The 24,424-nt window shown below is 32.3% G+C and overlaps 1 protein-coding gene across 1 annotated transcript; it reads right to left on the bottom strand.

Moving 5' to 3' along the window:
- Nucleotides 1-12,177: 12,177 nt before the first annotated feature.
- Nucleotides 12,178-22,994, bottom strand: LOC111031567 (alpha-tocopherol transfer protein-like). The gene is made up of 7 exons (XM_022311578.1): nucleotides 22,862-22,994; nucleotides 17,005-17,154; nucleotides 15,798-15,957; nucleotides 14,287-14,554; nucleotides 13,190-13,300; nucleotides 12,933-13,035; nucleotides 12,178-12,851 (listed from the first exon to the last, which is right to left on the bottom strand). Exons 2-7 carry the CDS (start codon nucleotides 17,141-17,143, stop codon nucleotides 12,700-12,702), a joined length of 933 nt encoding a protein of 310 aa, XP_022167270.1. The 5' UTR covers nucleotides 17,144-17,154; nucleotides 22,862-22,994; the 3' UTR covers nucleotides 12,178-12,699.
- Between the last annotated feature and the right edge of the window lie 1,430 nt (nucleotides 22,995-24,424).

Consider the following 24,424-nt stretch of genomic DNA (forward strand, 5'->3'; position numbering starts at 1 on the left):
AGGTAGATTGGTAGGTGGGTAGGTAGGTAGGTATTTGACTATTTTTATAGAACGGGGCGGTGAAACGGGCAAATCGGCAAACGCAAACGGTGGTTCGGCGGCGAGATCGAGACGATCGATTATTACAATATATATAATATAATATATTATCGGGTCATAAACCACACCGAAAATGTGAACAATTTAATATCACCGATTATTGCGTACAATTATCGTATATTACCCGCTGTAAATCGCACGTTAGAATCAAGACATAATTTATTATAAGTCACGATTTCTGCAGACTTTGAGCGGATAACTTTACTATAATAGTAGTATCACGTCATTACACTTGCAACGATGTGCGCTTTATTAAAATGTTATTATTGCAATGTTATATTATTGTTTGGAGGAGAGGTGGTAAAAAAATCGTAAAAGATTTGTTGATTGTAAATCGTACGGTTTGTGACGTAAAATATTACGCAAAATATTGATGTATCTGAATCAAATAACAAATCTTAATAATAAATACTACATCCAATATTTGTTCTATTTATATATCTTTCAACTCTTCTAAAGCGCTATATTATCCTCGGAATATTGGCACTTAATATTTATAAAATAATTACCATATTAAACTACAACTTCAAATTTTGATTTAGGTACATCGACGTTTTAAAAAAAATCTTCTGCTTAAAAAGGTTATTCAAGAAAAAATGAGTTTGAATCGCCGCTGGACTTACACAGTAAAACACTGTCCTTAAATTTACTTAACAATTTTAAAAAATCAGAACTTTAATAAATTCGTTATTATGAAAAAAAAAGCGGTGAGAACGCTTGGTGAAACATCCTGTGGGTACAATGTCATAGACATTAGGTTATTCATTGGTAATTGTCAACAAACAGTTATAATAATATGTCGTATTTGATTTTGAATCAGGCATAATAAATTATTATCTAAATTACCTATAAGTGAACCATTTACATTTTTTTTTTACTTTGAGAATAGCGTCTCCGTCTCACCCACTACATAACATTTTTTAAGCTGAGGCTCATTGTTAGGTATAATTAGGCTATCTTGATTTATTTTTCATTCGAAAATCACTGAAATGAGAATTTTTTTTTAAAAAACGTCCTAAAATAATTGTGTATGCGCTATATATAAAAACGTTCGAAAGTCAATAGGGCTTATGAAAACCACCAATGTTACTATGTAGCGTGTAGGTATTCAAGTATACAAAGCAAACTCGAGTGCTGTCGATAAAACAGAAGAAAATTTTGCCGTGGATCATCGATCTTGGGTCGTTCACTTGTCAGCCAACAATAATAAATTATATTATTATCGACCCCTCAGGGCTACGTATGCTATTATATTATGATGATTACACATGTGCTTAAATCGTTATACTATTAATATTAAAAATAATATGTATCCATCGGTCTTGGCAAATAGCAGTAAGCAATATATTAACAGTACCTGATGATTTGGCGCACATTTGACTATATTATAATAGTATAGTGACGTCCTTTGCGTATTTTACATTTGATCATCTGCAAGTCGTGCATCAATCATAGTTCAGAGACATGGGTGAGTATAGGGTTCCATTTGTAAAGGTATTTTAAAAATGGGCGGCAGATTTCTTCCCGCTGTACAAATTTCTTCTAGTTTATCTTTCGGGGTAAATACTAATTGTTTTTTAGTATATATAATACTGCATAATACTACTGGTAGGTAATCAACAGTTTTTGAAATATAAAATTACACATACACATTCTAAACGTATGTTCCTTTCCACTTTCGTACAGCCTTAGGACTGCCTGTAGCATCGGTACTACAACTGCAAGTAGGTTAAAAATGTTTTTTTTTTCAAATTAATATTATGACACTGGTAAAAGGTAAAAACATATGTGATATTCTTTATGTTAAAAGTTTAATTTTGATTTAATTTGAAAAGTTGGTTGTATTAAATAGTTTAATTAATATTATTGCACTGGTATACAAACTTGTATGATATTATTTTTATAAATTCAAGTTTGTCAATTTGGTTTTCTTTTAACTGTTTCATAGTACCGACTAAAAATATATTTAGCACTTATAACCTAAACTCAGAAAATAAATCTGTCAGCGATGAAACGTTCTTAGCGGTGGAAAAGTGACAACTAAGGTTTTTGGTATTTTGGTGTTGTATTTACGTTAAATTGTCAATATTACCAGCCAAGATAAAAAATTATCTTTAACTAATTCAAATGAATATGATATATTGTTATAAGCCTAAATTATTACTGCTTGCTGTATTTACAATCGAATGGATAACAATAATAATATTATACATAGGTATGACACATATGACAAATATTAAGAGGAATCTCAGAGAAAACATTAATCGAGCCTAAATTCGGATCAGACATTTTTTCTAGTGTTATCTTTGGACGAAATTAGTATGCAGCTTTAAAAATCACATCTCAATTTTTCCATTTAATCACCATTTATACCTGTAATACGATGTATTATATTGGAATATTGGTCATCTGCAGGTCGCGCATCAATCATAGTTAGGAGACGTAGAAATATTTTAAAAATCACATTCTAACTGTCAATTTTAATAGCCATGTATACCCGAAATCACCATATACATTGACTACAATATAATTTCGGGCTATACAGTCATTTTCTGATTTCAAACAGTATTTCACAAAAAATCATGCCAAGACATGTGTCAAAATCGTTCGACCCTGCGATATTCATTGTAAAGCGGTGTGCCTTATATTGTACAATGATATGTCTACACGCTGAGATGTATGTATTAACGGAGTGCTGTGATTGGATATTGTTTTCATTTTTTGCCGAGAAGCGATGCACGGTAATAGGTATAATTACACATTGTACATGCGATAAACCTACCAATTATTCACGTCATGGGGTATTACGGTAGCATTAATATTATGTCTTATTATATATATAACTATATATTGAGACCTATTATATACCACGGTAATCGATGATTGGCTCGAGTCCCGCGACTACCGAGGTCGGCACTCCGATTCAATATTATTATTATTATTATTATTACTTATACGTTGCACGAGTGGAAACCTGGACACTATAAACGCACAATGTGTCTATACGTCACACGATGATAATAAATATTAATATCTTCATAGTATTTTTTTAAATATATTATAATATTATTATATACGATGCGCCCCCACTCCATTTCGTTTCGTTTTTCTACGGCCAGAGCGGGAACGTACAACATATTCTATGACCATAAAATATACATGTTATAATAATAAAATATAATAAATACATTTTGATCTGGCGCAAACACATAATATTGTACTATCTAGCAACAATCGTTTTATAGTTCTCGTTTAGTGACACTAATATTATACTACAACCTGTCGAGAAAATGGACGAAAACTCGGGTTGAAAATAAAAAGCGTTTCAATTTTGAATTCGTCCAGTAGAAATATAATTATATTTTGACGATATAAATATAATGCACGATATTTTGAATACGAATAATGCGAGCGACGACAACTACAAACACCAGCTCTTGTCGATTTGACCTTATTACGCTATTCATGGTATATTATATACATATATATATATGTAGAAATAATTACGTCTTATATTATTATATTATATGGTACACGATTTATTTTATTCTGTCGTCCATTATCCGCGCACTATACCCGTACTTATACCGCCAGCTTAGCACAGCCGGTATTTTTCGTTCCGCATCACTCCGTCCGAGAGATGATGGTTTTCGAAAGCGGGGTGGGGAACGGTCGTGTTCACTCGGTCCGACGCAACGCCGCTGCAGTGGTCTTCGAATCGCCGTGCGTCCTCCGGGGCATTCCGGGTCGAGATAATTATTAATTTAATTTGTTTACGTATATATACATTATATCTACGTATTATTGTAGAACCTGATGTGTTATATTATACAGGGTGATCCACCAAGCAAGCTCATCACCCCTGTTTTCCCTTCAATAATGTGAATTTGTTAAAATTCTGATTTTTGGAAATGTTAAGTACCTATACCCAACCAAAGACCAAGTTTTCAAAATTTTATTTCGGGTTTTTTTTTTATGAAATTTGAGGAGCACCCCATAATAATATGATGAGGCGATACAAACTGAAAACTGAAATGAGAACCACCCTTTTTTATTTAGAATGGTTAAGGATATAATACGTGTCACGTTTTTTACCAATAAATCGACATTCAAATGAGTAATTTCCGAGTTGTTAAAATTCAAGTTATCGTACTGAGGCAATAATGTAATATAGTCTATTTTAATAGGGTGGTTACAACATAATAATATGGTGGTTATGATGATTTGAAAATTACAGTAACTAATATTATTTTTTACGATATTTTATAATTTGTTAAAATTGCCCAAGAACAATAACTATTGTTGTCTAAATATTGCATATAGATATGATATCTAAAATGTATGTAAAATCGTTATTACAGACTATTGTCCTTTTGTTCAATATAAGTATAATAACTCAAAAATTAATCCTTCGAAAATCAATTAAAATGTGTCAACATTTTAGAAAAAAATAATTTACCAATAAAAAGTTTTCATTTGAACAAAGAAGTTTATTTCACGACAATCCTTAAGTCTTAACTCTTGTATACAGATACTAAGAATTTGAAAATATAACTCTCAAGCTTAACCAAAATTTCCAAAAATATGAATTTTAATAATTATACTGTTGTGTCCATGTATATATATATATAAAAATGATTGGGCATGCTCGGAGTATCACACTGTATATACTTAACATAATAAAATATACTATAAAATTCGAGACAAATCGAGAACGCTCGGTACGAAGGAATTTAATTTCGGATCGATTAAGTTACCTTTATCCTATATGTACTTATGTATAACATTTACCTGGTGAGAACCAGGGAGTAAGTGTGTGTGTGTGAGAGAGAGAGAGAGTGAGAGAGAGAGAGAGAGAGAGAGAGAGGGAGAGAAAGAGAGAGAGAGAGAGTGAGAGAGCAAGAGCTACTACCGACTAAACACATTACACACATAATATGCATTAGACGTGTGCACAGTACGTATAGGTTTAAGGCAAACGCAGGCAGGAGCCCGTAGAGTTCTCAGAACAAGGAGCTCACAAGAAAATTCAAAAGATTATAGATGATTATAATACGTATACTTTCACAAACAAAGCAGCGAATTATCATTCACGTCTAAATCGCGATTGCCTAACGCACTCATCGTTTATGCAGTTCACGAACGCAATAGTACATTTTTTAATTCATTGTTGTTATTAATAAATTATTATATTACCTTTTATTATCATTATTATTATCCGGCACCTATGCGTAACTTTTCGATTCTCCGCCACTCGGAAGGCGGATATGTATCCGAGCAAGCCGATCGATTGAATGCGGTTAACCCAAGAACGTCGTAAAGGTTTTGACCAAAGTATTCAGGTACCCGTCGTCATCGAAGTAATTTTAAATTCAGACGATGGACTAGATTTCATATTAAATTATGGTATTACACATAACAGGCTTACATTAGGGGAGAAAGCTCGGCGGAGGAGGGCTTATCTTCCAAAATCTTTCGTAGCCCCTGCGAAATCCTTTTTAACTGTTTTATCATTACACGTTACTTATTTTTGATACAACATTATATTATTATAACTACACCAATAACATTTTATTATATTTAGAGAGCTCCATACCCACATGACGTGTTGTTTTTACAAACGCATAATATACCTAGCACATTTTGGTTCACTAGTAAAACTCATTTTATGTATTGTTATTTGTTAACTGCAGTAATACCTCTATTGATATTAATTGAACGATTATCAAATTTAAACGTATAATAAACAGTTCATATCCTGACCACGTCGGTTAAATGGATGTGTGAAAGTATCATACATATAGATGTAGAGATAATGATAAATATCACCAGTGCATTTATTGATCGTCCTGCAACCTGTTCGAAAACACAATATAACCCATGTGTTTCCTAATTTTCGTGTTTTTGTTTATCGCTTGCCAAAAATATATATTGACTATACTGCGGTTAAAATGACCTTTTCATATTATATCAATATTGCACTCGGCCATTTTCTGGTCGATTTACCAATTATTGCACCAGGTAATTTTCAGAGTAATATTAATTTCATTCAATGGTACAATACATAACAATATTTTCATTAGAATATTATAACGAACATGAACATTAATAATAATACATACTACAATTAAAGAAATCACTATTATAATAATATTGTTATATATTAAAGTATATTTTTGGTGAATAATTAAAAATGATTCATAACATTTGAAATATAAATAAAAAGATTATTTGAGATTTAACAAAAACGATTTGTTCGTTCAATTTTTTCAATCGTTATAAAATTAACGTCAATAATAGTTAGTATATTTATAATATACCTAATATTCATAAACATACCTAATTTACCTAACGCAATTGTTATACTGACTTTAAAATACAAATTTTGGTTTAAGCGCAAATGGTCCATGTTCTGGGCAACAAATCACGGTGTTCTATTGAAAAATTATCATATCACAGGCAAAAAAGTTGCTCGAGAACGGTTCCACGATAGGTTAGATCGGGTTGCCCGGTTGCAGACTGCCCAAGGCTATGAGTAACATAATATGAAAATATATTATTGTATTGCATCCTTAAGACTAACCTATCCGGCGTTGTGTATACGTCGGGACGGTGTCTACGGGAAGAATGATTAGTGGTCGGCGTCGGGTAGTGTGGCGACGATGTTTCCGACCAAATCCGACACTACCGGATTCGCGGAACTTTGCTAGGAAGGCGATAATTAAAATTATAGAACTTGACCTTTTTATAGAGATAGGTTTTATATAAGTCAATCTCGATCCATCACCGTGTCAAAAGATAGAGGAGTCAACGAATTCGTTGTGCCAGCCAGCAGCGTTTCCTATTAATAGTGCGTAATAATAATCGTAAAAAAACAAACGGTCAAAAAACCTTAAGTCACGACTGAAAAAAATTATATTATACTAAGACGCGCAACAATATATTATATTATTATTATTATTATTATTATACACTGTTATCGGTGCCGGTTTTCGTTATGTCAGCCGACCAAAAAGCAATCAAAAACCATCAGCTGGATTCTTGGAAATAGTGTCGACCGCCCGTTGCACGACAGGGCATTAAGGCTGACGTCTCGTCGAATGCGCCAACAACTCGACAACCGACAGCGGGCAGGCTACCGATTCGCCTGACGAAAATAATGACGATGACAACCCGTTTAGGAGATAAAATTGATTGCACTTTGGGTACCTACTTGCATGCTTACGTGCGCACATATAAAACTACCGTACGTTTGGGCAATATGTTCAAGTTGATGCACGTCTATTGGTAATAAAGTAATGCTCAAGTTAAACATATTATTATTTGATATACAGTGTGATTCACCGAGCAATGTTTTCCCTAATGTTTTTCTTCAATATTTAACTTGTTCCGATTTTTAAATATACTGAAAGACAATTTTTTCAAATTCTCGGTTTTTTTTTTTTTGTACTACTTATTAAGAAGTATTCAATGACGATATAAACTTCTGTTTTCCCAATGAGAACCACTCCTCCTTTTTTACTGTTAATTATTTAGTGGATATTTTTTTGAAAAATTTGATTTACTTGATTCAAAATTTGAATAAGTAGTTTTTTTTTGGTTATTAAAATGTTTGTACTAAGGATAATATAGTCCTTAAAAATGGTTTTACAAAAATATAAAATATTGGAATTATTATTTATTATACTTAGATCATTTTTACAAATTGTTGATAGATTAATACTAATTACTAAAATTTTAAAATCACCATACCCGTATAAACACTTTACCAGGCACCTTTTAACCTTAGAACACTAAGTTAAATAACTCAAAACTTCTGGTACGAATTTGATTTAAATACGAAAAAATATCCAGTGAATAACTTACAGCTGAAAGGAGGGCTGACGCTTGAAAAACAAAAGTTTGTATCCGCACAAGACACTCCTTAAGTAGTACAAAACATGACAAGAGTTTGAAAACATAGTCTTCAAGTATATTTAAAAATTCCAAAAATCAGATTTTAAATAACTGTATCATTGATGAACAAAGAGGTGAGCATGATTGTTGATTCACCCTGTATACTCAGAAAATACCATAAACTATACGAATATACAGACCGTTTACATAATACATTGCGTATTACTATACTATGTTGTTTTAGGTGTTATAATATTGAAATGTCAAATGATCTTAAAATGAAATCACCGTTGTCAGTGGTCATCCTAACCACTATTATTTTTTTCCTCGAATCGTAGTAAACTAAATTAACCTCTGGTTGGTGCAGTCTAGTATTATGGCCGTTGCGGGTATGGTGATGGCCGGTTACCCCAGCTCGAGGAGGCTAACCCATGTAAGACGAAAATATTTTTATATCATTGTTACATTTTGTATTTCATACAAATTAACTGTGAAAAAAAATTCTTTATTATTTTGAATGTAATAGTATTGATACTAATTATAATATTTTGATAGTAGTTGGGACTCACTTCTAGAAATATTTTGAACTTTGAAAATAAAAGTTCATTCCATATAAACTCAATTTACATTTTAGTTTCAACAAAATAGTTCACATAATACCATCTGATATTCATACAAAATATAGGTACTCTAAAAAGGAACCAAAATAAAAATATGGGTAGTGACTAGTGAGGAAGGTTAGTTTTCAAACAAAAAAAAGCGATATCATAAAAATGTTCAAGGTTAACATTAAAGAGTATCGAGTGTCTCAAAATAGGTTCGTAACTCTTTCCCTGACGCGGCAACTATTTTATCTAGGTACCTATAACAAGTAACAACACACCGATTATTCCAACGTCTTGTATTTAAAAACTACATTTTTTAACACGGTTTTAAGAACTTAAAAATTATGAATATGTATAACAAAAATATTTAAATATCTACTTGCTTTTATTGTGGTCGATTAGCAAAAGTAATCATTTCACATTTCATAGGTGTATGCTCTATACTGTACAATATAACATTATATGGCTAAAGCACGCGATCTTTTGTCTATATGGGAGTTATACAAAACTTAGATTTAGGTTTTTCGTTAAACGAACAAAATGTGCACTTTCAAACGATAACAATTTCTTAAACCGAAATGTGTACCTACGTTTTAATTATATGCGTGTAATATTAGGAATCAGGATGACTTAATATGAATCAATTTTTCTGATTTTTCAAATAATTGCACCTATGAGATGTATAATATTCGTCATAACTATTTACCAAATGTTAATAATATTTGAATGTAAAAACAAAAACAATATTATTTTTACAGTATAATATAGTTATGAAAAATCTCAAAAAAAGCGTAAATCTGTTATTTTAAATTATTCGCACATAAATGTTACCTATATAGGTAGGTAAACTGAAAAAACAAAACAGTTATTTATACTACAAAAATAGTAAGATTGGCTGTATTTTATAATTACTATAGGGATAGCTAAGGTTAGTCAGATTAACTAAAATATTGTCGTCAAGTTATTACAGTTATTCGAACTGAAATATGCAGGCTATTTTGCTGTATTTATCTAGCGTTAATACTTTTTAATTTAGTTTGCTTTAACAATATGTATATTTAGTTGAGTTGACTAAGATATCTGTATGTTGTAGGAACATAATTTCTCAGCGCCCTCCCCCCTTCACATAGCTAATAAATACATTAATGTTCATGGACATTTTTAATTCGAGTAACAATTTTAAAATACTCTTGGTTACCCTGATGTAATTTCTAGCTACGAATGTGCTTCTATGTTTGTGTTTTAGTGCGTATTAATTCAATAGCTGTATTAAAACTTATCAAGACAAAATTGAAACTTTAATGTTATTTACATTTTTAATTACTAGTAAATTAAAAATAAATATTAATTACAATTACTAGTAATAAGTAGCTTTGGCAATTTATGGGATAAATATTGATTGTATTTTCGTATTGTATTTTACTAATTCGATAAAATTATACTATTTTATTTGAACCGAAAAAAAATATATTCCTTATATCTCATAAAATTAAACTATCGAAGACATTTTTCATTGTAGAACCTGTGCAATCGTGCAAACTTAAAATATTCACCGTTTGTGGGAAGTAGAAATAATAATAACTTAATATGCATAGTTTCAAAACGAAAAATAACTCTGAACACAAACAGGAATTAATAATAGTGATTGTCTTATAAAAATTTTATTTTATTAATCTTCATAAAAAAATATTTTTTTACTGTATAGAGTAATGATCTATTAACTATTTATTTATCTAGATATACCAAAATGGATGTTTTTATATCTGAGATTTATAAGCTCAAAAACTACTTGGCAGATTTTTACGTTGCTTTTTGTAAAATGGTCCACGTTGTCAGTCACAGGTTTTAAGCCGTTGAAATCATTGATCCTATCAGTAGAAAAAAGTCAGGGGATTAATATAATATAATATAATATAATATAATATAAAAATGAAATGATTATTTTATTTTTAGTGTTTAGCTCTGCAGGAACTACTCGTTCAAATCGTCATGTAGTTTTTTTTAATTTACAGAAGATATTTTGGAACAGGTTTGAACAGTGGCGTAGCCAGGGGGAAGGCTGAAAGGGCTGCAGCCCCCCCCCCCCCCCGAAATGTTAATAAAATTTAAAAATTATTTTAATGGTCTATGGTATTCGATCAAAAACTAAACGTCCGAATTATTTCATAAAGTGAGTCTGTTTTACTCTAGGTCATTTTTATGTTGATTGCTACCGTGTAAACTGAGAAAAAAATGATAAATTTATGCACCTGATTAAAAAACTAATAATATAGCTTACAAAAAAATATTAGAAATCCAGTAACTTTAAGCATGTATTGTTTAAAATATTTAAACTTAAAAAAAAATATTGTTTAAAACGGGCAAATCCACTTAAATAACAAATTCAAATATTATTTAAATTTGTACTCAAACTTGTACTATTATATCGTAAATAATTTTCAAAAAATAGGCACATGATTATTTATTTGAAGCTCGAAAGCAATATTCTATTAAAACAATTTTCACAAACAAAACAACTTCAATGCTCAATCTAGCATAGTGAAAATGTTTCTATTGGTTTCTATGTATTACTATCTAATAAGATTGGCATTTGCGCATATTGCCATCGAATTGCCATTGAAAAATCTTTTCATGATTAACTTGTGATCAGCTACCATATATTATATTTTACAAACTTTATAAAACGGTTATTATTCATAATACAAGTTGGTACGAAATATTATTATTTAATTGCTTGTCAATAATGCTTTGAAATAAAGTAATTGGTACCTATACTATTAAAAAATGTTGAAAAAAAAGTAATATAAAACTAATTTTAAATGGTAATAATATGATTGGAAAGTCTTCAGACCAATAAAACAAAAAACTGAAGTATTAGAGATGTTTTAAATTTGAATTATTCAGTTTTGTTTCTGTATAATATTATGTGAACAATTTGTTGGCTCCGCTAAGCCAATGGCTTTTCAAACAGACTAATATTTCTGGCACACTTTTTTCCGCACATTATACTATTAGTTTCACGTATTTCTCTTAAGCTAATATTTTTTCCATACGTACATCTTGTTATTGTTGTTGAACTTGATGAAATTTAGCAAATTTGTTAGTATCAGGCACTAATTCATGCTTTACATTTTTTTCTACCGAAGTAAAGCTTTCAGAATTAATTATTGAATACAATTCAATAGCAATATCATCTTTTCGTACTAGGAACACACGATACAAAGGCAGGATAGGTACATCTCATTGTAATGATAAGCCCACCCAGTCATTAAAATAGTAAAATAAACGTAAGTACCTACACGAACACGATAAATCACATATTACATTCTAAATCGTGTGGAAGGTCAGATACTTCTGCACGAATGCATTAATATTTGTATAAAATTTTAGGGTGATACAAAATATTCATCTCTGTAATTTGTTATTGTTACATGGACTTAATCACTGTTGTGAAACACGTAGTGTTTTGAATATAATATTATTCTATTCACCTCAATTGAACCAAGCGTTATGCTATTCAACTACATAAATACTGTAATAATTTAGATTATCAAATATATTTTTATAGTATGCAATCATAGAAAGAAAGTTGTCGATTTATTTAGTTTCATTACATTTAGTCTTATGAAAAAAAAAAAATACATATAAAACATGTTTGTAGGTATAAAACAATAATAAAAATATGTTTACATATTTTCTCTTATTTGAAATTGAATACAAAAAACAGTTAACTAAAAAATAAACTAGATATCCTTACATTAATAACAAAAATTAAAATATGTTGACGTTAATATTGTGAAGAGAAGTGCATTATTCTGCAAACACATATGTATAAAGTAAACATTTATTATAAAAACAAAATCACTTGTAGGATTATTTCAAAATTCTAAGACCTATTACTCGTACAAAAACAAATTGTTTAATTGCTTTGGTTTCAAGGAAATTGCATCAAATATAGTCCAAATTATGTGAAATCTATATATAAAAAAAAATTGTCTAGGCTACCACCCAGTTTGTGAAGTGTTCATATTTTTGAACAAAGTAAAAATATGGGTGAATGAGTATAAAAATTTATTTTTTAAGAACGATGTTGATGCATTCAATCGATAGAAAGTTGTTTGAAGGAACCTTCCATTCCGAATAGATCGTCGTGTGTCTTCGGCTTTCCAGGGCGCCGGGACTCATCAGCTTTAATTTTTTCTTGATCCTTGAACCAATCCTTGTAAGTCACCATTTTTTCGTACCATTGGCCTATAAAGTAAAAAAAAAAATGATTATATATCATTATCATGTTCTACATAGCAATTTAATGAATGATTATTTTATAGTTACGGTTAATTTCAGCAATCGGTCCAGCTTTTCCCCCATATTCTTCTGGAAGCATGTCCCTTGGTACAAATTCGTTTAATGAATCTAACGAAGAATGCACGTGAATCTATGTGGAGATCAGAAAAAAAATAGATCATGAATACAATTTATAATATAACAATATCATATTTCATTGATTTATTCAATAAAGAAAACAAATCTATATAAAATAAAAATGACTATTACATGTACTTTAGACTGTAGTGAGTACAGTTACTTACCCTGGTACGTATTTTTTCTTTGAGGAATGGCTTCACAAAGTTGATGATTGTATCGACAAGTGGTGAAACGTTTATGACGTGCACTTCCTTCAATTTAACCGGATATGCTTCCTATAATATGTACAAAAGTCGAAAATCGGTAAATAGGCGGCATTGAAATTATTTAAAACAAACTTATTTACAACGATTAAGTACATGGTTGATAAGAAAATAATACAACAAAGTAGTATATTGTAGTAATCTATAGTGGATCATCTAGCCGTTTATTCAGCACGATTAAGGAATTGTAATCAGTTGGCTAAAAATGGGTTAACAAGGACTAACAATGCAACTCATGGATGTTAATGATGTTCTCGTAATATACATATTAAAAAAATCATGACTTAATATTTGTTATAATAATTTATAAATGTTGTACCATGCAACGACTCAGCAATACAATAGGGCAGTATGATGAAAAAGTAATAGAAATCGTTAAGCATTGCTAGTCTCGATCAAACTAAAGAAGACCACATTTTACAGAAACATCTTAAAGTCTAGAAAGTCATAAGTATATTCAAAGTTATGACCAAATTTACGAACTCTCCTTTTTATCTAATAGAATTATTGGTATATTATCACCTTAGGTCAATACTTTGTAAAGTTAATGAGTGTCAGTGGAATTTAGAACAAATGTTTGAAACATTAAGAATTATAAACTCAAACATTTTTGTTTCACTATTTTGACCTCAAATTATAAGTTCATAAAATTAATTTCGTTACAAACATTTCGACGCATGATATTGTTTACTACGAAACAAACAATAATTCATTGGATTATTATTATATAACATAAAAAAACAATTCTCTTCTGAATCGGATCATCGCTATTATTGAGCTACAAGGTCGGCAGTTTACATCATGATTGTGTTTATTTCGGTTCTAAAATGAACGGATTTCTCTTTCCTTCGAATACCAGAAGACAATCTAATGTGTTAATATTTTAATAGACAAAATATGTTTCTCTACAAACTAAATCTATATGGACCTTTTTAAAGTTCAAGATTTTCACAAAATGTTATTATTACGTATCACACATAATATAAGATATATCATACCTGTACACAGATGAGGAACTTTTTGATCAGAGATGGTGTGAACTTGGCAAAGTGGTTGGCAAAATTCTGCGGTGTGGCCACGCTGGCGTCCAGAATGTATACGTCTCCGGCCACGCCAACGTTTTCCTCCTTTAATCTTATGTCACCGATCATCAACACTACTTTCATACCTTCGGCCACGGTCGCGGCCATTTGTTCCAAATCTACACCGCTCATCATGACCACACGGCGTCCATTCGGCGTCAAACCCGGAAGTGGTGGTACGTTTCTGAAAAATGACGAATTATAAAATATATAATTCCACAATACTTGAATAATGACATTTAGATAAAGCGCGTTGAAGTAATGAATAATATGAACTCCTCTAGCTCGAGTGACCCAAAATACACGAGTGTCATAATGTGCCCATTTTGCCCACATATACTGTGGAGTATATACGTTTACTTACCAATAAACTGTAAATCGCATAAATCAATTTCTAAGTAATTGAAAGTTCATTTTTATAAGTATATTTATTTTAGGCTAATAAATTATTGGTAAAATTAACTGAGGGACTAATTTCATATAAGGACTCTAATTTGGCCAACTAGGCCGGAAACCAACTTACAATAGTTACTTGAATATTATAAGCTCTACAAGTTTTAACAATAATTTCAGGTGTAATTTTGACAAAGGTCAAAAGTGGGATGGAGCCAACTTCAATTGACTCAAATTCTGTAAATACGAACAATTCAATAGAACTGCAAAAATAACCACACACCATCATTAATTCGACGACAATAACTGTAAATACACAATAAATAAGATCTTATATAATATAACGTGATGACACAAAGTATATCAGTAAAATAGATTGAATAGTGTTGGTACATCGATATAATAAAATATAGAGTCGAGTTAGATAGTTTGTAGATGTATATGATGTAATGCTATCGAAACGCTCATTAAATAATATATAAAATAAAAATGTGGAACAGAGAGTGTATAGACAAAAAATAACATAACAGTAGTGCGTGTTGTTGGTAATTACTTAAATAATAAAACTTAACGAAAACCAATAGTCTAAAATATGACAATAGGCGTTTTAAAAACGAATTAAGAAAAAAACCGTGTCTTGTACTTTTAAAGTAGGTAGTTAGGAAATAACGATATAATGACCGCAACGATAACAGATTTAATTATTATGACACCTACCTCGGTACAATGTGTCAACCATATAATATTATGTCATGGTAATTGAATCTTATATTAGTAAGTAGTAACTATACATACGTTGTAGTTATAATATCTGTATTTATAATAGAAGTTTTGTTGAATTTAATTGTAATTGCTAGACGAACAATAAACACCATACAAAATATATATTTTTTACTGCATATACCTACTGTTATACCTTAAAATTACCTTTTCGCCTATACATTAAATTTTTTATTCGCATTAAAATGGAAAACTCGTCGTAGTTTTCGAATACCTTAAGCAGAAGTTCGACGTATTAAAATATAGGTACATACGCGACTCTCATCACTTCTTTGATCTCAGGTAACGTTGGGTCTCTGTTACTGAAGAACTCCGGTACAGCCGCTCTCATCGTGAAGTACATGTCCAACTTCCTCTTTGTCTTCTCCAAAGAGAACTTACATCCTCGGAGAAACGTCATGATGCGGGCATCATCTATAAAATAGACAAATCACGGTTTAATACTTAGTTTCTCACTATGTCTGTCTAATTATTAAGAAAAAAAAACGTTCAGTGGTATTAAGGGCGAAAAAAAAGACTTAAAAAATTTATATAATGATGAAAAAAGTTGCAGGTATCCATAATAATATTTTTCTGGCACATACCATAATTAGGGAACCATATATTATTCACCTTACATACAATATCGGAGAATCGATTAGCTACGTTAATTTTTATTACATCATACGCGTTTGTTGATTTATTGTCTATACGCATGATTGCATGAAGTATATTTTACATACCATGGTGTTTAATTAAATATGATACTCATTCTAATTTAAATCTGAATAAATCTAAACTTACAGTTCATATTACATTATAATATATATAATACATATTTTGATATAGAATGTTGATATAAATTAACTTTTGAACTAAACTAGTTTGATAATTTATTGTTTGTCTAATCAACTAAATATAGCTTGACTAGTTAATATAATATGGCCATCGTATAATTACTAACAACTTAACTTCTTCTAGTTAATTCAAAAAATAATACGTCAAGTTAAAATCATATTAATTGTAACTAACTATATTATTTATAATTATAATTTAGACTAATTTATTTTTTATTTTTTTAATCAAGTTGTATAAAATATGGTTTTAAATAAAAATAAACAAATAATCAATCCTCCTTGATATAATAATTCTGTTAGACGCAAACGTGTAATTGCCTTAACCATTACAGATATAGTGTTCACTATCCACTGTTCAGTAAAAAGGAATAGCAAATACATAGGAAGCATTTTCAACAAAATCATTAGTTTGTGACCATTATTTAAAAGAAATTGAAAGTTGATAAGGTGGGCGATTTGAGTGTCTATACTCATTGTTTAAAAACGTTTTCACTTTTTAAAAAAATCTAATTTTGCATATTTTTGTGTCATTGCAAAACGACATTTATGAAGATTTTTTTTTTTTTGTCACATAAATTACCCAAGTATTATTGTATTACACCCAGGGGTGAACGGAGGAGCTTACCTTGAAATTGCGGCAAGTGTGGTTGCAGACGTAGCCATTCCTTGATGTGTTCCAGATCCTTCTCCCTGGTGGACACGTCTTCGTTGAGCTCGGTGCGGATGTGCTGTTGCATCTCCACGGTGGGTTGTACGAGAGTCATCTTGAGGTCGGCTGTACAGATAAACCGATAACGAGATTATACGAACCGCTTCGAACTTCAGTGATGATGTCGTTCGTCCGCGATGAAGCAGTAAATATATTTTGTTATGTATAGGCGCGCAAATACAATATTAAACTATGGTAACCTATATCGTCTCTTCCGCGGCGCACGAACGAGAGAGAATAAAAATCGCTGTGGCGGTGTGAAAGAACGACAATTATTACAAAAGTAAATCCGGTCCACGAATAATGCACTGCCAGCTGATACTACGCGACTGAATCACGAGTACACGTCTTAGATAATAATAATAATAATAAAACGAAAGAGAAAGTCTCGCGCTCGCGGATACATTAGATAGGTACATAATATGCGCTCGGGAATACGGTAGGTATGACGTGTTGTGTGTGTGTGTGTGTGTGTGTGTGTGTATACGTACGAAAAAAAATATGTAATAGTAATCGTCCGTTGCATAACATAGTGACCACAAAACCGACTATAGGTCGCCACGGCCATCATCGAGTACCCACACAACCGTCCGCCGCCGACCCGTTGGGCAACGCTTCGGTGTAATAAAATAATATTTTACGTACACCTAATACGACCCATTATAGGCAGATAAATGCGTACAGTATTATAGGTGCGATCAGACTACCGACGACGGCGTCCGCGGGGGACGACCTTCCTCGGAGGACTCCGAAATTTCATCCAGGCGGCCTTTTTTTGTCCTGTTCGATAATTAATTACCGCCGAACCGACGAAATCGCAACACGACGCTAATCATTAAGCCATCATAATAACGTGATATTAACAATATATAGTAATATTGTTATATTTTTTATTGCACACGGTGTGCCTGATGAACATATTTTGTATCGCACCGACCCTGAAGCAGCCGATGTGACGTATAGGTCGTACGACGTACAAGACGTTATCGCCGTAAACTATTGCCGATGACGACGTCCGCGGCGGCGGGTGACCTTCCGCGGGCGTTCAAATAATTTTCATCCAGACGACCGTTCCTTCGTCGCGGTCCTGTTCGATATCGCATGGTCCCATCGACGAAATCGCCACACGACGCTAAGCGTCCGAATAACAATATAATGACATCAACAACGCAATAATAATACAGTAAAACCTCGATAAGACGGAATCGCATGGGACCATGACATTTTTCCGTCTTGACGGGGTTTCCGTCTTGACGGGGTTTAAAAAAGTTAATTTAATATAATTAAAGATTACATACATATTTATTTTAAACCAGTTGGTACATATTACATACAATTTATACTTATATTTATACTTATTCATTTATATTTATTCATTTATTTTTATATTTCGACATTTTAAATGTAAACGATAGACGGAAAAACGCAGCGACACGAACGTAACGATATATGATTTGATACTGAACCAAGCGTCCAAGCAACTCAGATAATGTTGTATAGTGTATAGGTACGTATCAATTTTATTAGTTTTTAATGTCATCGTACGCGCTCGTATATCGATAATCTATGGGTAACGACAGTACGAAAATAAATTTATTACACGAAAATCGTGTTATATTTCCGTCTTAGCGAGGGTTTTCATCAACTTTCATTACAAAAACGTGTCCGTTTCCGGCTTGGCGAGGTTTCCGTCTTAGCGGGATAAAATTATATGCAATTTGAAACGGGACCAAAAAAATTTTCCGTAATACCGGGGTTTCCGTCTTACCGAAGTTCCGTTTTAGCGAGGTTTTACTGTATTGTTATATTTGTATTGCGCACGTTTCGAGCGCGTTTGTATACCTATACCGCGACACCGATGTGTAGGTCGTAAGTGGTGTGTACCTATAAATGGCCGAAACCGACGGCAATGGTCTAATACGATAATGTGTTGTCCTTCGGTAGTGGTTCGCGCGGAAATGTGCTTTTCACGATGGTCCGCGAGAGCCGACCTGTGTCAATAGTTTTTTAGCGCCCAACGTACGTCGTCGAAACATCGGCAATATTTATATTATAGGCACGCGAGAGATTGTCTAGCCGGAAGACTGCATTGTCCAAGGACGAACGGACGTGTGGGTTATCGACGGACGTTAGTACAATATCATCACAGTCAATATTTCAAATACACAATTGCACTGTAGGCAATATCATTTTGTTTATTTATTTTTGCGTCGCCGAGTGATAATTTTTTTAAGTGTTTTGAGTCCTGTATACTATATTTCTATACTCGGTGTGCATAATTACATTTAAGTACTCCGTATTTTCGATATCGAGATATTACTGGCCGAGTAAATGCTAAACACTTTTAAATTTTCAACTCTCCCGTCACCTGCATTATTAATAAAAAAAAAAGGTTTCATGCATTCGTTTCAATACAATGAGTTTGTGCTACTCGCTGCCCCGCGGTTAAACGAATGTTTTCGAAGACCGGTTTGAACTTTCAATATGCTTTGAAATCTCGGATTTTGTATTTATAGGTTATCAAATGTATTTTATATCTCGTTTATATCTTGTATTTTATTCGGTGAAAATTGAAGTAGCTAATGCGTGTCTTGTATTCCGATTTTATTTGTCAAAAGTATTTTGCTCGTCCTCGCAGGGAGGGTACCGTCTTTTGAGACGTTTTCCTTTCTCGTCGGAATTCATACGACGATTGAAGTCATCCGCGGTCAGAAGACCTCCCGAATTCGAATTCGACACTAAAAATTAAAACTTAAAAACTTCAACATCGTGGGGATGGCGCTGACGATCCGACGTTTGTGCAACTTGTCCGAAGGTGTAAAATTAACGACCAACGCTGACGCCCGACGGGTGCAAAACGTAACTATAAAGTCTGACCGCGTGCACACCGTGGCGGGCGCAGCTTTCTATACGATTTTAGACGCTTGGGGTTTACTGGCAGAACACACCGAATGCATATTATTATACTCGTAATATTGAAGAATAATGATATGTAATACCGTTATTATCATTATTATTATAGTAGGTACCCACTGCCTACGTGTAGGTACGGTGTAGCAACTCGTAATAATATGAACGAACCGGAATCGTCAGTGATAGTGGGCACATCGCAACGAAAACTTTGACGTGCATAATTGAAAATTATGTAAAGGCAATTATAACAATATATTATTACTATTATTATTCCGGGTGATCTATTTAACGCGAGACATTCATTATTTTAGAAACTATTTACGTTTTTGTAAATATTTTTTACATAATTTTTAGACGTTGATAAACAATACATTTTTCTAAAAAAAAAAATACGTTTACTATTGTAACTTTATAAATTTTCAATTGTTTTATTTTTTAAGACAAAGTACAGTTTTAGTTCCTTATTTTAAAGCAGAATATTTTATGAGTATTTTATACATAGAAATCGATATTTTTCCACTTCTCCCTGCATCTAAATGTTAAATATTTTCAACAAATAAACTACTTGTCATAAATTTGATTAAGAAAATGACTTTAAATTATGTTAAATATCTTCGAAAACTTTAGTGTCTTCTATACAATCATGAACCATACGTTGGAACGGATCAACACGTATTAGGTAGTGTCGAAATGAACCGCCAATCGAAGAAATAGATTTCGATGGCGAAAAACGAAGGAGCAGGGAAAACGAAAACAGTTTATGTGCTTTCAATACGAAAAATAAGAACATAATTTTATAATAATACGGTGAATTACGATTTCGACTCCCGTCGTACGCTATTTTAGGTGCACATCGATAACAACGGAGTTCGGAAGACACTTCAACTACAGCGATATATAGGTATATAGGTAATTATACTATACCTTATAACACCTAGTTATGTATGGTACCTCGGTAATAACCGAGACGAACCGTACTGCGGTACGAACAAGTAAAATAACAATATATTATTATCGTGTCACGAAACTTACCGGGTAAATGCATATATTATTTTGTTTTTGCTGTTTGTTGTGTGGAATGATCAACAGCGCTAATGTTTACATTATACATCCGTTGTATGCCTATGCTAATTACTAATAGTAATTCAAATACCGAATGTTTTTGCTTTTTAGTAAAAATATTTTGTATATTTTAGGGTTTTTTTTTGTCATTATTTTGTTATTTATATCAATGTATTGCCAATTAATGCGGAAACATACACTTTCACGCGTGAAAAGAAAAATTCCGACTGGCACGTGTCGGTGGAATTGATGAATCCGGGACAATTTAAATCGGTACGATTATTGAAACGATTCATTGTCAATGAATAAAAATATTCTCTAATAAAATATATTAGACATCGTGTCCTTTATCTCAATAATTATTATTGTATATTTGATGAATACTAAAAACGCATTCAGTGGAAATAATAATTACTATTATGTTATGCTTATAAATGCTTGTCCATAGACAATTATAATTGTACTAATGCGGCGAGTGTTTATAAATTTTATGTTTTTCCAATTTTTTTCAGTAGGGAGGTACCTCGGAGTTTTTTCGGCTCAGAATTATTACTGCAGTTGGTCTAAGCCTGACAGTTTTTTTTTTAATCTTAATTTTTTCTTGAGCAAATTCCTCAACTCGCAGGTTTAGGCTGTTTAAAGCGTGATAATAATATAGCACGCATGTCATCAATTCACCCAGAGCCCTGGACTCATAATTTTTAGCCGTCCAATGGAGTTTGATCTTGAACTTTGTAACGTTCGGCACACTTTGGCGGTCTCCATTTTTGATGGCCTATTGAAGACGACAGTGTTTATCAAAAACCGAATGACGTATTTCTTCTGTAGTATACCACCGCATTGTATAATAACAGACTAGAAGGCTCGTCATTACCGCATCGCCAGTTTCAATTACGAAATACAATAAATAATTATTATTAATCCGTACGAAATCGCGTGTATACGCACACTGCACACACACACACACACACACACACACACACTCGCTCGCGTCAGGTAATGCGCTGCGTATGAGTAAGTATATACCGAAAATAATTAAAATGCAAACAATTTAAAAAATGTTACTCCATCGAAGGTACCGCTTCCGTGTGAACGCAGAAAGAGAAACTCGGTGCTATCGTGATTATTCCGTTCGTGTCTTTTTTATCGTATGTAACTATGACGTTGTTATACTCTCCGTACAGGCGCGTCGTGTTCGCCCCGCGTGATGTCTCGTGACGTACATAATAATAGGCACATGATTTACGGAGAACAATTATTATTAAAAAACGTTTTCGGAAATAAACGAAAAAACGACGAGTAAATAAATTTGTCGGGAAGTTACGCACAACATAATAACAGGTGGGTGAGTTTGCTCTCACAGGTATAATAACCGAAATAAAAGTTAACATTATAGCAATTGTTGCGCACCAATTATAACAATAACAGGTAGGTTAGGTTACTTATTGTAATGCAACTATATATAGGTAGTGTAATAAATAATAATGATATTGCGCGCAAGTCGGAATCGAGTTTTTCGCTACCGAATTAAAATCTATCGAATAGACGCGCGTCTAAACCTTTCACTTTACCGATGGTTTGTGTTCGATTGAGGCCCTTAAATTTAATTAGGATAATTTTTAAACGAATATGTAAAATTTACATCGAATTACGATTTGACAGTGCCCGCGTCGACGAAACGATAAAATCTTTTCAATTTTGCTGTCTATTGCACATTGCACAATGATTAACGGACTGCTGTCACGGTAATAATATGCGCTTAAAACTATTATAATTTAACTCGACTAATAATTATTACCTTTTATGAATAACTTCTTGGACGTAAATCAGCGAGTTTCTGCACTGTCTGTTTACCGGATACTGACGGTGGTTTTCCAACGTGTTGGTCACCGTGTGAGGACGACTGCGAAGTGTCGATCGGTACGAAGGTATATGCCACGGCGGTTCAGGCCGATGGTGCGACGGAGTAGGGAAAAGTATAATATTATTAGTGCCCACGGGGGGAACGATGCATAATACTAATATATATGATATCGATGACTTTCACTCGCCTTGGGGGCAGCGACGGCATATAGACTTTTTACCACGATTGCGAGGAATTCCGTCTATTGATAAATAATTGAATAGGTACCAAACATTTAACACAAACCGAGGACGAAAACGAAATAATATATAATATGTATAGAATATTAATAATAGAGTGCATTAATGACAATAAATAAAAATTCCACGACAGGTCTGTGTCGCACGAGAGGTCCGATCAAATCTTCGGAACTGCGAAATTTGGCTCGAGATACTGTAGTCCGATTGACCAGACCGGTATCATTGATAATCACAAGCTCACCGTTTCGATAAACTTGACCTGTAATATTTGAAATAAAAAAATATTATGTATGTCGTTGTCGTTATAAATACAAAGCGGTCGGCCAAATATAGTATGCGCTTATGATAATATTTTTAGATTATTTGTGGTTTTTTTTTTATTGTTTTTAATATTAAGTTTTTTTTATTAAGTTTCTGTCCAATATAGAATGTTTCAATATTTACCATGGAAATAATAAATATTATTTTGTGCGTTTTTGTATATTATTATTTATTTCATCACAGTTCATTCCAATTTCCAAAACACGTTCAGTGTCAACTCTTAAAATCAAACACAGATGCAATAATATTATATTATAAATATTTATAATCACCAATACGTTGTATATGTTTATGGTACAAGCACAAAATATATTATATGGTATTCAGTGGTATAAACGGTTCGTATATCTACCGTTTCGAGCAGGAGTACCTAACTATAATACCTTTACATACTTTAAATGAAATATACGTGAGAATAAGTGAGTTTGAATATCGTGTCGGTGAATCATGACGTAGACCACACCACTTGCTGTTCGGGATCTTAATGATATAAAATTACCCTTTTTTTAACATTGTTAAGTTTATTACATTTTAAGTGAAATAACAAGTTTATACAGTAACGATGTATACAATTTAGAGTTAAAGAAATATCAATATTAAAAATGGAAGATACTATTAATAAATTAGAAATTGAAACACATAAATAATTTTGAAATTATTACATAAAATAAATTAATCAACCCAGAATAAAGCACTAGCACACAATACAAACAAAATTTACCAAACTGTTATATAGATCAGGTAAAAAAATATGCATTCAAACATTCTCCAACCGCGTATTGGTATAGGGGAGACGTGAACATTGCAGCGGTGGGACAAAGGTCCGATGTGAGAAAAACTTTTTGACTGGCGGCGACTTCCGGCGGCAGAGAGGTTCATACAATCATACAGGATTGACGAGGGTGGGAGTGGACGGGGTTGAACTTCGGTACTGTTC

The sequence above is a fragment of the Myzus persicae genome, unplaced genomic scaffold, assembly GCF_001856785.1.
Source record: "Myzus persicae strain clone G006 unplaced genomic scaffold, MPER_G0061.0, whole genome shotgun sequence".
Classification (NCBI taxonomy): Eukaryota; Metazoa; Arthropoda; class Insecta; order Hemiptera; family Aphididae; genus Myzus; species Myzus persicae.